Source organism: Xiphophorus couchianus, chromosome 7 (assembly GCF_001444195.1).
Source record: "Xiphophorus couchianus chromosome 7, X_couchianus-1.0, whole genome shotgun sequence".
Lineage (NCBI taxonomy): Eukaryota > Metazoa > Chordata > Actinopteri > Cyprinodontiformes > Poeciliidae > Xiphophorus > Xiphophorus couchianus.
In genome coordinates, this window is record NC_040234.1 from 28,069,641 (window position 1) to 28,087,815 (window position 18,175).

The 18,175-nt window shown below is 40.0% G+C and overlaps 1 protein-coding gene across 1 annotated transcript; it reads left to right on the plus strand.

Moving 5' to 3' along the window:
• The first annotated feature begins 2,431 nt into the window (after window positions 1-2,431).
• LOC114147630 (uncharacterized) lies at window positions 2,432-8,346 on the plus strand. The gene is made up of 3 exons (XM_028022135.1): window positions 2,432-5,080; window positions 7,389-7,474; window positions 7,720-8,346. Exons 1-3 carry the CDS (start codon window positions 2,854-2,856, stop codon window positions 7,819-7,821), a joined length of 2,415 nt encoding a protein of 804 aa, XP_027877936.1. The 5' UTR covers window positions 2,432-2,853; the 3' UTR covers window positions 7,822-8,346.
• The last annotated feature ends 9,829 nt before the right edge of the window (window positions 8,347-18,175 follow it).

The following is an 18,175-nucleotide window of genomic DNA, read 5'->3' on the forward strand; positions in this document are numbered from 1 at the left end:
TTGTTGTCTGTTGTACTCAAAAACAGCCAGGTTTGAACAGCACTGTTTTTGTAATAATGTAAAAAGTAGTAGTAACATTTTTCTTATCAAGTCATAAGGCATTGCTGTTCCCAAAATGAGCACCGACAGATTAATCGTGTGCATTTTTCTGTGTGGGCTTTTAATTTGATCATGGTCCAAAACCGGACGGGACCCCAAAGAAAAGGAGCCGCAGTTTGATCCACCGCGAATACGAAGGGATTTATGGGGAAAATCAAGTCTTATTTTAAGAATCTAGGTTTAGGTCAGTTTAGAGGAAAGCTTAGATTATGTGTAGTTAAGATTGATGCAAAAGGTTCAGAAAATACACTTCCACATAGAGAAACAAACAAACATGGCAGCTGTCCAAGACGGTAAATGCTGAAATCACAGAAGTACTTCAAATATGACTGTTTAAATTACTGGTTTCATGCAGTAAAACAAAATGTTCTGCAAAAATAAAGTGTAAACAGGTTAAGCTCATTAAAGTGCATTAATATGTCTCGCTGGAAGAGCTCGGTGAACTACTATTGATAATCCAAAGGTGCGGTGTAACTGGCTTTAAATCCTTCAGTGCAGGTGTAAATATAGACCAGCTGGTTCAAATCTGCGTTGTTGTAAATCATAATTAGCCTAGAACAAGTTAAGTTTAAAGAAAAAAAAATGTAAAAAAGGTAATCGGATACAAAGTATACTTATTAATAACATGAGAATAAAATTCTGTCCAGTCCAAGCAGAGCAGTTCGATTAGAGCTACTAAAGCACTGCCATGTCCCAGATCAGTCTATTTACTGAACCGACATGAATCGCCAAATAGAGTATTAGAGTCTGAGTGGCCAGCCAGTCAGGCAGACACTGTCCACACAGCTTTCCTCTGTTTAGACAGACGGAGGAAAGCCGATTACTCTTTCCCTTTATCAGCACAACTGAGAGGACTCGGACACAGAGGCAGAACAATGTCACCCGGGCAACACCGCAGCTGTGCACCAAGACAAATACAGAAAGCTAATTGAATTCTTAGTTGCTTTGATGCTTCATTAATCCATACACTTAAAGCCATATTTACAAACACTATGTAAAAAAATGTTACCTTTTATTTTATCAATGCCAGACAACAATTCAGACTAAACGTTTTTTTCTGTTTTAGGTCTGGTAGAATTGGCAAATTATTTCTAGTTGGGTTTTTTTTGTTTTTGTTTTTTTTTGTTTTGTCTGTATGAGTGGTGTCAAACATTTTGGGTTTACTCACACAGGCTTCTCACACCCATTTACTTGAAATTTGGCCCCTTTCTCCGAAAAGAACAAGAGTGACTGTGTTAGGTTGTCGGTCAGCTTACTCACACACACATCTTGAAATCTGTCTACAAATATTCCTACCAATAATATTGGTAGGAATAAGGTGGATGAGGCGTGGCCAAATCAACTTTTCTACTGGCCTCGTCTGAGGTGCCGCTGGTTCTAAGGACCTGAGATCAGGACTTTCTGGCAGCCACTCCAAAACACAGATTTTCTTGCCCTTAAGACATTTTGTCATCTATTTGGTGGCAGGCTTATGCTCATTGTCTATTTGGAACACATGTTTGTGTCCAAGCCTCAACGTCCTGGTTGATGATTTGAGAGATTGCTTCAGTATTTCCACTTAATGTAATTTCTTTTTCGTGAAATGCAGAACTCACATAACATGCTACTGCCACCACTGTGCTTTACTGTTGAGATGGTTCTTCAACTAGCAAGCTTCTCCGTTTTTCCTCCGTTTTGTAGCAATAGGTGATTATGACCAAACACTTTTGCTGTAGTTTTATAATGTCACTGGACATGTCTCCAAAAATGATGGTCTGAGTTAATTTATAATCTGTAATCTGACATTTATGTTGCTTTTTAATCAAATGGCCTCTTCCTGGCTGTTTGGCCTTTCAGTACAGGTTTCATTTAACTGCGGACAATGACACACTCTCGTTACCTTCAGGCAACATCTTCAAATGTCCAAAGTTTTCCTCCTGATAGCTTAGTTGGTTTCCTTTGATTTGTCCATGAGGTCACACAGGGAAGCAGGGTGTGTGTGTGTGCGTGTGAGGTGTTGCCTTAAAATACATTCACAGCTCTGCCTCCATTTAAGTCTTCAAGAAGCTTACAAAGCCACAGCATCATCATCTGGGCTTACTCACATTACCTAAAGGTTTAGTAATTTTAGTAGATGCAAACTTTTACATTTGAAGAATGTCATTAAAAAAAACGATTATTCTTGCATTACCATATATACACATTTCAAGAAATCCTAGCTGACCTAAAACAGGAAAAGTTTGCTCTCATTTAACATCAGACAGAATGTTTACGTAAATGTCTGGTTACAGAGAAATGTCTTAAGTTTAGTGACAACTTTCATAGGGTGTGAGGTAAAATGCTACTTAAGTTGTACACTGTCTTTGGATTGTAGACTTCTAGATGCGTGAAATAAACCATACGACCTTTTAGAATGTGGCAAAGTTTCAAATGTTCAAAATCATCACTTTACTAAAAATACAGGCACCAAGTCAGTTTTTGCCAAAAGATGTTGTTTCCTACTTTTAGGAAACAACGACCATTATTTTAGGAATGGTCAAAATGTTTTCCACCCTTTGCATATCAGCAGAATAATCCAGTTATTGGCATAATTAAATTGTCTACCTCAATAACTATTTATGTTGTTGTTTTATTGCAGCCTATTGGATCTAAAGGGGAAATACCAATAAACCTCTGACTTTGTCTAAAAGTTGTCATTCAACAATATATCTCAGCTCATCAAGCTTTCTCTCCCAGAGCCATGGATGTAAGTGCATAAATCAGGACTGCAAAGACATGACCCAAAATACAACGAATTGCTCCGAAATCTTTAAAAATTCAAAAGATGATGCCGAAGTTTATTGTGATGCTCCTGCGCAGATCAAGCGGTACTACAGCTTGATGGACGACGATGAAGGGCCGGACGATGTGTTCATCCAGCCCCCTTCTCCTCCACCCTGCAGGGCTGTTTTGTCGCCAACAGAGGGAAGCAGAAGCGCAACACCAGCTGATTCTGGTGTGACCCTACCAACCGAAGCGGCTGACGCAACAAGAGCTAATCCCTGCAGCTTAGCCAGGCACCATGGTGAGAAGCAGTTAATGGCAGCACGGAACGAGCTGGATGAAGAGATAACCAGTACAATGCAGCCCTCAATGGAGCCTATGGATGACACATTGCTTTCCAATGACATGAACTCTACACCAATGGATTATCAAGACCAAAAATCCACGAATGACTCAGCTTGTCTGGTGGAGCGACGCCATGACAAAACTGGAAAAGCAGAGAGGAATAACACATCAGGGGATGAAGAATCAAATGAGGAGCCTGAAGATGGCCCAACGCCATGGAAAGAAGAAGAAAACTATAAACAAATATATACAGACGTGGACGGAAACCCAGGGGATACAACTAATCAAGAGAAAGAATGTGACAGAAATTACAAAGGTATTTCTTGCCTTGAGAGAGACTTGGAGTTATCAAGGACAATGTCTGATCTCAATAAAATCAATGATTTCACATTTTCAGAGCCATCAGAATTTACCAATGATGGAACGGAGGAAAGAACCAAGTGCGGTACCAAGGAAGAGTATGTAGTATGTAGAACCAGATCTTCGGACAACATCCTCACAAGCTCTGAGCAAGAATCTGAAGAAATGATTGAGCAGGTCGATGGGAACCGGAGAATAGCTTCTGACATCCAACAAGGAGAGCAACTGCTGCAGCGTCTGCAAATGGTGCAGCTACGACATGATGACATCCCAAATACATCCCAGGAGATTATCAAAGTGGCAAAAGCTGAGGAAGAAGATAAGTTTTGGTCTGAGGTTGACAACGGGGGAGTTAGAGGAAAGAGTGTAACAAGTGACGAAAATGAAGAGGAGGGTGCATCAAATGAGAAGGAACGGAGGGCAAATGTGACAGAGAACAAAAACAATGAGGACAATGACACAGAAGCAAGGACAACTATTTCAACGCCACCAGGAATGGCACAGCACAAGCAGATCAACACAAAAGATGCAGACGAGTCTTTGGACGACTACAGCGAAATCTTGCTATCTTCAACTTTGCCACTTCACAGCCCTTGTGAAATGCCCGGTGAAATACCATTCATTTCTGCCGGGCATCGATTTTCAGCTGCTGAAACTTCAATGGAGAAACAGATCCAGGAGACGGCGCGGGCCAGGCAGAACTTGCAGAGGGCTGGGGGTGTTTTCAACCTTGCAGATAATCCGGATGTATTGGAAATTCCATTCAAGACAGATGTTTCTCTTGAGTCACTCCTTACGAAGGCATGTACCGTCCAGCAAAGCCAGTGGCAGTTTTCTGAAAAAAAGATGCAGAAAGAGATAAGCCAGGAAATTCAAAGGGAGCTGGTGCTGGTCAACCAGGGTAAGATTCCTGGGGAGTACTGCAAAGGGGAGGCCCGTCAGCTAAAGGAGACAAAACTGCTGTTTGAGGCTTTTCAGCAGGGCAACATGGAGGGACCTACAAGGCATAAGAAGCTCCCTACCACAGCAATGAAGGGTCCCATTTACCCCTCTGTTCTGGAGCGCACACGAAGCCTTGAGATGTTTTCCCTCAAGACCTGTCTTGTCTCTAGGGCGCACTCTCTGAGGCTTTGCAACTCTACAACCCTCGAAGGAGACAAAAGTCCAGAAACCCTCAGATCGAAGAGCCCAACTGGGGGTTCTCGTGACAAAATGCGCTCATCTTCTTACTCAAAACACGACAAGCACCTACGACTGCACAGGAGCATGGACTCAATAAATAGCGAATCCTCCGCTTCCGCTGTGGAGTTTACGGGTAAAACAAAGGAAAGGCAAGGATCCCCCATCCTGTGGCAAAACCCTTTCTTCAAGCTGCGCCCAGCCATGGCCCTGCAGCCGGAGGTGGAGAAGGACATTCGGGAGGCTAAGGAACGAGAAGAAGAACTGCGCAGACAGCGGTGCACACTGTATGGGGAGGACAAACATAAAACTGAAGATGAAGAAAAGCATCGGTGTACAAAGATGCTTAAATCAGGTCAGTTTGCATCAGCGTGATGCGTTTGATAAAACATTCATCAACTGAGCACATACAAAGATTAAATTGAGAAAAATAATCGTTTATACAGCAGGACTTTTCCTTCTTTAATGCTTCAACAATCAGTCGGCTAGTTCTAGTTTGAGAATCACAGGGATTTGTATTCATCCCAACATCCCAGGCCTTTTGGCTCTTCAATGTATGCCTCTCAACATTAACATCAAGTAGTGTTATCTAATGAGTCTTATCGCAACCTTGGTGTCCTCCTTGTCACTTGTGGTCAAGGGTGGTTATTTTAGCAACAAGCTTGATCTGAGTCCATGGTTGCCAGCAGGCTGAGTGACAACAGGAGGCCTTTTGTCTGTCTTTATTTTACATTTACGTTTTAATGGACAGCATAGCTACCCAGGAAAAGTGTGACAAGGTAGGGATATTTGTGAATTTTAAGTATTAGGTGCTTTGAGTCCTAGTTTCTAAACACAAAACGAATCTTGATAAACCACCAAGTTATAGCAGGAGTTCTACTAAAGAGCTCCATTGATGAGTTAAAATATGCAATAATAGCTTAGATATTTTGGAGGACATATTATTAATTTGCAAGATATGTTTTATGGAAATTATAAAATTCCATCCATCCATTTTTCTTACACCGTTATCTCATTGGGGTCGGGAGGGGTGCTGGTGCCTATCTCCATCGGTCAATGGGTGAGAGGCGGGGTCACCCTGGACAGGTCGCCAGTCCATCGCAGAGATTATGAAAATATAAATTTGATGTCGTTTAAGACGTTTTCTTGTCATTAGATGCTTTTATTGAGAGTTACCAATACAGGAAATAAAACAGAGACAGGAAGAAGGAAGATATGGATGGCTGTGTTGAGGACTATGGCCTCTATTATCTCTATTTAGGCCAAAATCAGCTTCTTCCTAAATGGTGGAGTAATCTCAGACATTCTTGTTCTAAAGTGGGAACTGTATGCTCAACAAGTGAGATTGCATTAACAATATCCTACCCTTATGTTTAAACGTATGAAAGTTGACCACTGCTGTGCTCAAAAAAACAAATAACATTACAATTTCTGTGGTTATATAACTTTGTGTTCATTCCCATGCTTGTGTTTAAAATGAGTGAAGCGCTCCAATAAACACAGTTTCTTAAAATCCAGAATTCCTTTGATACTCAGTTAATAGGATAATATTTTTGGAGAAATTAGGTTTATTAGTTTTAACTTAGTATAGTAAGAACAGATTTTAATCACCCGAGTAAATATCTTCATGCTATTGTTGTGAATTGGGGTTTGGTCCTCTTTAAATTGCCCAGGTCAGAAAGCTTCAGGGAGAAGACTGTGTTAACATGGACCTAGTTGAATAAAGAAGGATTTTATTTTGACCAGGCTTACATGAAAAATTACAGATCTCTGCACGAATCTAGAGAAATCTTACTCAATTGTAAAAAGACGTTCTGAAGAACTATGAACATCTCTTCATAGCTGTACAGACAGCAAGAACACAATTTTCCATATTTACTTTAAGGACTTTTAAATATACAGTAAACCTAAGGCCTTGAAATCTATCCATGCTCTTTTTTGTGAGCTAGCTAAAAGTTTAAGCTAGCATCAGCTTCTTCACATATTTCACCAATTTCCATATAATATTCCAAACATTCTTATTCTGAAATGAAAACTGTATCAAGGATAAGCAAGTTAATTACAAAAATGTTGTGTTTGAACTAAATAAAACTCAAATATTTGTCAGTTAGCAAGATGTTCAACCTAAAACAAGCTTAGGCTAAGGTTAGCTTTTTCACATCTTCCACAATTCTGATTGAATTGTGGAAGATGTGAAAAAGATGTGTCCTATTCTTTTGTTGAAAGTATATAAGATTTAAACATTTGATAGTAAGCAGGATGTTTAACCCAAAACAAGCTTACGCTAAGGTTAGCTTCTTCACATTTTCCACAATTTGACTCGCACAGCCTTGTTCTAAAATGACTGCTATTCTCACGATAAACAAATGAATTGCATCATTTTCCTTTCTTCTGTGATACAGGGATATATGAGGTAAACATTTTCCGGACAAACCTTTAGTCTACGGTGAGATTCTGTCCAAAAACAATGCCATTCTTCAAAATGGTTGTGCTGGTCGTAAATATTTCAATTTAGCATGTTTTCTAACAAAACCATCCAGGAATTCAGGTGCTGCAGAACATACTGAGGCCTAATAAACATTTGTAATATGAACAGGGGCCAAAAGGCTTTGATTAGTTTCAAACTTTAGTTGTTTTTATCTTTTCTTCTTCCGTTCCTTTAGATGTCAAACTACAGTCCAGGGGAAAGCTGGAGAGACTTTGGCCACCTCCCTCTAAAACGGATCAGAAGAAATCTGGGGATTTGCAGGTAAAAAAATATATATTTTTTTTTAAATCACGACGATATCTGAAAGCAAAGATGAACTTTAATCTAATTTTCTTGTTCTTAGCTCAACCATTCTGTGTTTCTTCCACGTACAAGAACAGAAAACGATTATATCCGAATGTTTTCCAAATGCTTAGCTGAGAGCAAGAGCTGAAATCGAAAGGATCAAGCTGCAGTAGCTTATCTGCGGCTCTAAAGCCTCGTCTTTTCTCTGTCTTATCTCACAGCAGGAGGCGAAAGTTCATAGAGCCGGAGGTCAGAAGGCTCCTCTGTGGCATCTCTGGGAGTCCGGCCTGATCAACGGCCAGCTGTCAGAGGAGAAGGAGTGATGCCGGCCGCTTTTGTGGTGCAGGACCACAAACAGAATCCCAGTTAGCGACAGAGCCACCATCCAAGCACAAACAAATCAGGGAAAATTAGAACAACAGAAATTTTTGTGTTAGTTCCAACTTCACCGCTTTCGGACTCTTCGGGCTCCGCTTTGTGTTTGTATCAAAACATGCTTTTGATTTTTACTTTGATATAAAGTAGTCTTGTATGGCAAGTAAGCAGAGCACATATTTATTTATGTTTTTCATACTTATGTTTCTTTATCATCATGTATTTATTCAGGACCAACAGATATTCTTTGAAAAATCCTGTTTTGTTTTTTTAGGGGGGGTTCTGAACATCACTGTGCAGTTGGAGTATTTAATCTTTTATCGCTTAGGCTGTGTTGCATTTAAAGTATTGTAAAGGTTTATCATTTTGGTCCTGGTGAGTCTTAGATCGAATCTGAACCCCATCAGGGAACATCTGGATTGTTTTCAGCTTAAATTGTGTGTTGGCTTTATTAAAATGAGTTTATACTCGTATTATTTTGAGCCATAATGAAGATGTCCAGTCAAGTTAACTCTACAGACAGTAGTATACAACTTAGCTCATTTAACACACACTCTCTTGGGTTAAAACCAGCATTAACAGACGTCAGCTCAAAGTTCAGTGAGATCCAGCTAAATAATCTTTATCTAAATGGTCAAATGAAAGGCTTACCAAAAGACTACTAGCTGCGTTTCTATTGACCATATAATCCCACAATCGGACTTCTCCAAAAATTTAATTTGCTTAATTGGACACAGTGGAATTTAGAAAAACCTCTTGTTTCTCAATATGAAGTCTTGGTGCTGGGATGAGGTGTTTTTGTTGTTGTTGTTGGTTTTTTGTTTGCCATATTCACAAAACTGCAATGGAAACACTTTTTTGGCATCAAGAGTCACATGATCAACAACAGGATGTTACCACTGGCGTAAACCGTGAAGAAGCCGATGACAGGAAGCAGTTGGAGGACGAGGTTGCGGCATGTTTTTAATGACTAATCATGCAAACAAACTTAATTGTTGTTTTTCTTTTCTTTTTTTGAGATTATCAGAATATTGACAAAGTTTTGTGGACATTTGTAATGGAAACACAGCTACTGTGGCACTGTGAAAAGGTAAAAATACTCCTTAAACTTGGTCACACTATATGCACATTATTCCCCCATTCACTTAAATATTTGCACTACGGGCATTTTGTGTTGGTCCTTTACATTCATACTTAATAAAAGACACTGAGATTTGTGGCTATAATACGACAAAATGCAAAAGAGTTCCAAGTTTTGCAAGACACATCAATAAGGTGTGGGGCCCAGCTTGATTTAAAGTACTGTCTACAAACTATTAGCTGGATGCTAATTATTTTCAACATTTATTCATATTTTAGTGCTACTTCATCAGAACTTTTTCACATTTGTTTGCATTGTTAAGACTCGTTCATTAAATTTGAATATCACTTTAGGAACTTTATCACTAAGTGAAACATTATATGGGTTAATTACACACAAAAGGATGTTTGAAAGTCTATATTTTCATTCCATTATGATGATTTTCCACTTACAGCTAATAAAAACAAGACATTTACAATTACATCAGACCCATAAAAAAAAAAAAAACATTTTTAAAAACAGAAAGGTATTACTATTAACATCCACAAGAGGGCAGTGTAGTCTCATTAACAGAGCAGAAGGTTTTTCAAAAAAATTCACAACAGCAAAGACTTGAGGCTTCTGGATGTAAACTTATACAAGCATTACTGTTGAAATGTTAAGGTCGGCAGATGAATGGGTGAATGACAACAGCTTATTTTCATGAGAAGGTCCAGATGTCTGCTTCACAGGAAGACTCTTCATATGGCGAGAAACTACCACAGTTACATAACTGCTGGAATGGACTCAGTGATGAGTCATTTCACGAACCTATAGCCACCAGGTTCATGTTATGTCACGTCTATACGTAAGATGGGGAAAAGGTTGCTAAATTTGAGCGGCTGCATCACTCTCTGCAGCAGAATGTGGGCGGCGACTTCTTCACGCTGAGTCATTTATGAGGGTCGCCGTGTGCGGAACATGAACCGGGCTTCTGGTGGGAACTCACTCATTAGATGACTCTTACCGTAAAGACGGCAGTTTTAACATAATCTGGACAAGAAGCACAGATAGAACCAGGGATATGAACTGATAGACAAGTTTCTATCTCTAAAACGTTTGTGAAAAGTTGTGCTGACATGGGGGGGGATGAGTGAAGCCCCCCTTTGGATTGTTGAGTTGTACCACGATTAGAGTGTATAAATAGCTTTGTGAGGGGCTGAGAGAGTGGGACAGCTAAATGAATCATTAGTTCTGCATGAAATGGGCTAAACTTTGCTGGATTTCTTGCACCTTCTTTCTTTGCACTTTTTTTGTTTTTATAAAAACAATTTGCCTAAAAATAAAGGCTACCAGTGCCACAAACATCTTAAAGGGGCAAATTTATGTCAGTGTTCTGTACATCTTGTCTGTTGGGTGTCAAAAGCCAGAAACAAACGACATTTGGGCATGGGGGGGGAGCCTTGCATGGATAAGTCTGGGAACCTCTGATGTAAAGGATAGTAAAATAATCTAAAGATGCACCGAAAAGTACCTCTTTGACACAAATACGCTGAGGTTGATTATTATTGTCGACTCATCAATAAAGTGTGGAGCAACACCACATTACACACACAGAGGGCAACAATACTGTGACATAGTGAAGTGGAGCATGGTTGCTCATTTGGCTGTAGTCATCAATGTTTAACCAACTACATAGAGAAGACATTGAGAAAGTCCATGCATTTTCTTCACATTTTCCACAAATGTACATATTCTGAGCACTTGACTTGCCTGGGCTTCTCCTTGAATTGCTGAAGTAAAAAGAAGAAAAGTCTGAACAAACAGTGGGTAGTGAGAGCATGAGGTAAGGACAGAATAAACAGACCTCTGATGGCCTCTCTGAGTTGAGCCATTGTCCTCAACAAACCCATCCATTTGCTTTCTCGCCCTTCCCCCGTCCTCCACTCCCACCTCCCATTCTTACACTATGAAAAATCAATTGTCTAATTACATTATCCCACATTACAACAGTGAACAATGACACAAAGAAACCACACACATTAATGTGGGTACGTTTTTTTTTTTGTCAAAGGTCCCTTGGTAATAGTGTTTTTCTTGGAGTACCTTCCATAAGCTCATTGGTTAAATGTGTATAGTTGTTTTCTGAGAAGCAGAACGATTTAATTGTCTTAATTTCATTGTCATTTTGCTAAATGCCTGTCAACAACTTACTGGGACTTCACATGAAGAAAGATACTTTATCTCTAGAAAGAGACGAGGTACACCATGAATGAGCTGCTAGAATATCAAAGGGCAGCACAGAGACAGACCGGAAAAGCAACCATACCCTCAAACACCAAATGACTACTTAAGGGCCCAGAATGGTTAAACCAAAGTCAAACAGTGCGGTCAAGTGGTTGCAGGACATTCATTTTTGCACACACCCTTCAAAGTACACATAACACAGAAGGCCCTCCTGCTGCAGTAACGTCGTGGTGTTCTGTCGTATGTGTGGTTTACAACGATATAGTAATGACAGCGGAATTGGCAAAGAGGGCCGACTATTATGCGTTCACAAGTTCAGAGGAGGAGGCAGCAATTATTGAAGACCAGAAAAATCTGATGTCATCTTCCATGGTATCAGTGGGACAAATGTTGACAATTGTTCCTCCAAACCAGTCGTCCTTCTCTCTGGCTGAAAAGGCTGGCTTCTGGAAGTTGAATAATTGGGGCAGCTGCATATAAACAAACACACCTACAAAATTCTGATCAATCAAACAATCATTTCGCATGCAGACGGGGGCAGGAAGATCACCAGGAGGGTTGTGGCAAGAAGCGGCGGGCGGCATCAAGCTGAGAACAAAACGATACGATTTTCATCACGCAAATGCGACAATGAAAACCAATTTCAGCACTGAGGCCCGACCGCACAGGACTCCTTAGAGACACTAATTAACCTAATAGTTATGTTTTTGGACCGTGGGAGGAAGATGGAGTACCCAAAGAGAGCCCACCATGCACCGGGAGAACATGCTAACCCTAACGAGAAAAAACTCAAGCTGAGATTTGAGATCAGGAACTTCTTGCTTAAAGAGAACAGAACTAACAATTGTGGGACCTAGCAATCACAATCCATCCATCAATTCATCCAGAGGTCATTAGGTGAGAGGTGAGGGCACAGTACATCCTGAAAAGGCTACAGGTCAATCACAAGGATACAGAGAAACACAGGACAAACAACTGCATATGCATGCACTCATATCAAAGGACAATTATGTCATAACCAGTCAACCGGCTCACATATCGGTCATGTTTCTGAACTGTGAGAGGACACTGGAGTACCTGGAGAGAACATGCAAACTCTACGCAGAAAGACCCCAGGGTGGGATTTGAACTCAATGCTTTCTTGTCGGAAGGAAACAATGTGGCACTGTGCAGCCTCGGCAATCAAAGTGAAGACTTACCCTTGCCTTCTCGACTAGAGTTAGAGGTATGAGGTATTGAGTTTTATCAATACTTCAATGGATTATGACACAAATGCTGAAGTTACCACTCTTACGTATAATGAGTTACTTTGCCATGCTGCTGCAATTCCACGGTTATAACATCAGTTTCAGGGTCTGAATCCAACTAAATATGCAAATGCTTGAACCATACGCTTAAATCTACGCAAGTATTTCTGCATCATTCATCAAATATAAGGTTAGTAGGATTTTTAAGGATACGTAAAGTCAAATAAGTAGATAAGTAGGGTTATCTAAGGTTGCAGAAACGTCTACATTCACTCTGAGTCGAATCATTTCCCTGCTACACACTCTGAGCTTTGAAATGTCTTTTTTTCTTTCCTCTTGGCTAATGGCCTGGGAGGCTGGCTTTGAGCATCATGGGAGCAGTTCAGTCTGGGTTAAGCCCTTGCAACCAACTGTTCAAAGCCCAATTTGCACGGTTTGCTTCTCGGCAGCTGAACCGCCTCTCAAATTATTCAGATTTAAAGGAATGACGCCATTCCTGCTCTGATCTTGAGAAAACACTTTAACCCCCCGGTCACCTCCCCCTGCATGCAACAACACTCGGATAATTATACCCTGTAAAAGTACGAGATCACATCCTCGGTTAATGTTAAGCCAAAAAGTTCTTGTTATCGACTTTCTGTCCGACTATGACCAAACAAGAGATTAGAAGTTATGTATTTCTAGGTATTACCTGCAGCAACACCACAATCTGACTTAGGACATAACTGGGTAGGTTTGATGATTCCGCTGTAAGCAGGATATTAGGAATCTCTCTTAGGATTATAGTGGCCAATCAAGAGATCAACAGGATTATCACTCGTTGCCGTTCTGTGTTTACAGTTGATTTCAATGTGGAGGTCAAAATTATAGAAAACTCTACAGGATTTGTAGACGACAAAATACATAAATGGTGTTCTACACAACACTGTTAAATCTCCAGGCCTTCATACAGAGTTTATTGTTATTATTATTCTTATATTTTAACTTTTTCAGTTCATTGCAGTTTATTTATAAAGCTGTGAATTCCCAGCAAATGATCTCACAAGGCCACCGATGTGTAGCCAGTTAAACTCTTAACATCAGCGAGAGAAATCAATCTTTATATACAAATAACTAGAAACCAAAGAACTGGCCGTGTTCCTGCTGCAGACTCAGTTCTCCTGACTGGAAATAATTAGAAAGTGCTGTTTAAGAACATGAAAGCCTTGCCAAAGCTGCCTTAGGTGAACCTTAGTGCTAAGGACACTGTGCCACTGTCGTGCTGGAATGAACCAGTAGGAAACTGGGCCATCTATATATGGGCCTGCCTCTGATTATGAACGGATTATGCAACTGCACATCATGCTTTACGTAACCGCTTTGAGCCATGCTCTCTTTTTCTGCAGCTTTTGTTCCCAAACCGAACGGTTTAATTGCCCCATCTGCCCACCTGACATGGAAACAAGCGCACAGTCCATCCCTGAAACCCCGATCTCATGCATGGAATGTCCGCCTGGTTTTGCCCCCAAATTAAAGCTCATGCTCCAGTTCACCGATTTAAAGGAATGACATAGACTGTGTGTGAAACAGTCCCGCCGCGGGACTACAGTTATGAAAAGCCATTAGTTGCGTGGAAAAAGAATTCACTGACAAAAACATGTGACTTCCCAGATCCCCAAGTCCTGTGACAACAAGACTGAAAAGACATTAGATATCAAGAGAACATGCACTGTGTGTGTGAGGACATGCACTGTGTGTGTGAGGACATGCACTGTGTGCAGGGGTGCATGTGTGTGTGTCTAGGGGAGGAGGGAGATTCTTGAGAATACTTTTTTTTCAATGAAAAGTGTCTTGTTTGGGTTTTGTGTGACTCATCAATGACTCATTATGACTGTTAGCTGTTTTGTTGAAAACAGCAACAAAATTACTCACTGCTTGACTTCTCAATTCAACCTCAAATGTCACGGTTGCAATACCATGGAAGGATACAGTTTCTAAATTCCATTCCGGTGTGGTTTGTTTCAGGTCAAAGGTCACATTCATCAACAAAAATATCCAGCTTCCCAAGTGACGTTGAAGTATGGCTTAAATTGGTGGCATTTAGAATTCTCTCAAAATAGTTAATACCATCTTGTGAGTAATTTGTCACGAGTTTGAAGGGATAATATGACTTTTCTAAATGAAAATCAGTGGACTTATCAATTAGGGCAAAGGCTAACAGCTACGCAGAAGGATAACAATTTAGGCCGAAGGCTAACAGCTAGACAGGAGGCTAACAGCAAGGCAGACTTTGCTAGCCTAACACAACTCAGGTGTTAGCCTTTCACATCTTTCTATATCTAAAGAATTATTACTAATAATACATTCGCATAAATTTTCATCAAAAAATCTAAACTACCCTTTCAGCCATGACCTAGTTGCTTGTAAGAAAACAAGCGGGGTACAAGTGGCTGTTGCTAACTCACAACAACCACAAATTAAAGTGGTTGTTGCTTCAGGTCAAAGTAAAATGTAAAAAAAAAAAAATGTTTTTTACATTTTTATAGACTCCCAGTCTTCCCAGCATTATTTCCAAACAACAGAAGAGACCTGCAACAGGACAGGAACATCCAGTCATTGAGGCTATTGATGCCAAATTAAAGCTAAAGAGTAGTAGCCACTGAGGCGGATTAAACATCTGGAAGCCACGACCAGAATATCGCGCAGCAACATGGACATTATTTGCCTCAGAAAATAGCAACACACTTCAGAACTACCTCTTAGACTGATATGCATGTAGATAACATGCATGTGTTGAATGGATTAGAACCTTTTCAATGGCAGCTACACTGAGGGACCATCACGCTAGCCGTTAGCGAAAACTAATTTGTGATACAACAACTTTCTACGCCAAGTAAGTAGGAAACAATAATAACTTCCCACAATCTCACTACAAAAAACATCTAAAATATTCCTTTAAAAAGTACATAATTAGCCATTTCCCCATTTTTTTTTCAGACTAATAACTATAACGCATGATATGGGAGCCTTCCAGCCATTTTCCTCAGTCACACCATGTTCTCCTGGCACGTCTCCACTGACATATATCACTTGCTTTATGAGTATTTTATAACTCCTGTTCCCCATCCTCCCTTTAAACCCCCCCTGACCACCCTGTGCCCCACTCCCACTCCCAAAACCGTTGCTTTGGAAACAGTGTGACGTAGTTCGTGGTCCAAGAATAGAAGCATTAGGAGGGAATCGGGTGGAAGGTTCCCGACTTATAGTCTGAGTGCCTCGGCAATGATTTACCTCTAATAAGTGGCCGACTATTTATGTCTGAGAAAAAGAGAAAATTTGAAAAACTCGACTGCGGTTTTGCAGGTAAGTTCTGTCTGATGCAGTGGGTGTGAGGAGGGACGGAAACGTAACGCCCCTGACGTCAAACGTTGAAAATAATCATACTCCCAAATGCAAAAACCTCCACAATCTGTTGTTATTATGAAACAACCCCTCAAGTGACACAATATGAGTCATAGCTTACATATTTGTACATATATGCTGCTATATATAGTATCTCTTCTGTGTAAGAGCTTTGGACAAGAGCAGAGGTATAGGCAAACTGTTACATAAATAAGTTTCTACATGCAGGTCTCAGGGGGAGTTTGTGATTAAAGCTGATGACTAAGAAAAACTGCATTTTTCTTAGTCATCAGTGAAACCATAACCAGTTACCAAAGCAGCTAATTTTAGCTGCAGTCAACATGATTTTGCACAAGTCTATGCATTTAGCATAGAACAAAAAGCCTTGTGGTCCTGAAAAGAAAAATTACCTTAATGGCATTTCTTTTTTTTAACCAAGTTTACTATTCTACACTTAGAACAAAAAGTAAATGAATCTGTGTTTGCCCAATTTCTTCTTTGTTGTAACATTGCATCTTGGGAATTAATCTTATACTGTTGAATGGATTGTCGTGCTTCCCAGAACGATGCCTTTCAACAGTTAAGAAAAGAAATCTGGAAAATATTAAACATAAAGTACAGTAAGTTTTGTGTTAGACCAACTTAACGGTCATCTAGGATCTGGAAACATATTCAGACATATTTAATTTAATATGAATTTTAATATTTTGAAATGTTATAAGCCAACACTGTAACATTCAGTTAAACATGACAGCAGAGTAAAAAGTTACATTAAGAATGTTTTCACACCTGATAGTCCGGTAGACGAGGTTTGATTGGGGATCAAAATCGCAGCATTTGTTAAATTTCCAGCTGCTGCGGTTCACTTTCACACTGCACTGTGTCAAACAAAACAAACTAATTGAAAAACCTGTTCCATCCCTGTGAAGGCGCCTCACCAAGAACCACAGAAGAACACGACACAAAAACCTCTGAAGAGCAACTTCCTTTTCCTGGCTAGCTAGCTGTTAGCTTTCCCTTTTGTCACTGGTAAAAAAAAACCAAAAAAAACAGGAGTCATTTCTCCCTCCGGCGTTTCACTCTCGCACTTGTTGTGGTTGTATTTACCCAGAATTCTGTAGTCTACTTCCTGCTTCTGGGCCAGTCTCCCGTTCCCTTGCGTTTGATCCGCACCAGAATTAACTTAAACCAAACTGAGACACAGGTTTGTAGGCAGACCAGAGTTATCTTTCCTCATCCACATCAGAGTTCGATTGCGCACTCACACCTCCCCAAGCGAACTGGACTTTCTAGACAAACGAACTAAAGTTCAGTTGAAGCGGACTGAACGAGGCTGGTGTGAATGCAGTGCATCCTCAGGTTAAGTGAACTTACTCAGGTATAAATAGTGTTTTTGCGACAGCCTCCTCATGGGAGAGATCGGGAGAACAAACACCAGAAACGAACAGGACTAAACATCTAAACACCTGAGCAGAGATCAAGTACATGTGAAGATGAGAGAAATGATTCACCAGTTGTGGAAATCAATTAGTATTTGCTAACATTATGTATTTTAAAGGATTTAGGCTACATGTGCTCTCCTGTCTCATAACATCATTTGGCTAGCACAGAATGCTGGTGTCACATTAGAGAAAGTTATGTTGCCGGTGGAATCAGGCCAAGCCTGCATGTTGCTCAATGAAACTGTGTCAGTGCGGCTCACTGTCTCATGGCGTTAGGACACAAACATGAAGGAACATTTCTCTTTGTATGTTTCTCTTCATTATTTTACAAATTCACATGACAAAAATGCTATGAGCCTTTTAGTTCCTCTTTCTTTGCCTGTACAGAACAGAAAGAAAAAACGACAGGAGAATTGAAACCATTGAGAGCATAACGCAGAGATGTTGAAAAATGTTCAAATTGGGCCAAAAGTATCAAGTCGAAAGTGCTTTCTTTTTTTTATTTAAAGAAATCTTAAAATATCTTTTGTAAATTTTTGAGGAAAATGTATCTATAACTCATTGTAGAAATAAAACATAGATAGGGTTTTGGGTTTGTCTTATTAAAAAAAGAACAGTTCTATGGTGCTGGAAGTTTGGGATTCTGATTCCTGAAGAAATGAAAAGAAAGCAAGAAAAAAAAAGCATTATTATAAAACTATATGTGCTTTGTATTGAGCCTGACATTTTCAGTAAAAACATTAAATGAAATAAAAATAAAGCAGTGTGATATGTTCCCTACTTACATTCTGTTCTGAGGCCCGTTTGCACAGCAGCCAACACCTTATTAGTACTTCAGTAGCACTGTACCTATTAAAGCCTCCACAGTTGAGGTCGAGCAGAACAGAGCAAAATGTTTGGTTAGACGTCACAATCATGAATGTCT

Excerpts from the sequence above, each read along its gene's own strand:
- LOC114147630 (XM_028022135.1), top strand. The coding sequence starts at position 2,854 with ATGACCCAAAATACAACGAATTGCTCCGAAATCTTTAAAAATTCAAAA. Across the intron at positions 5,081-7,388 it reads TACAAAGATGCTTAAATCAG|ATGTCAAACTACAGTCCAGG; the intron begins GTCAGTTTGCAT and ends CCGTTCCTTTAG. Across the intron at positions 7,475-7,719 it reads AGAAATCTGGGGATTTGCAG|CAGGAGGCGAAAGTTCATAG; the intron begins GTAAAAAAATAT and ends CTTATCTCACAG.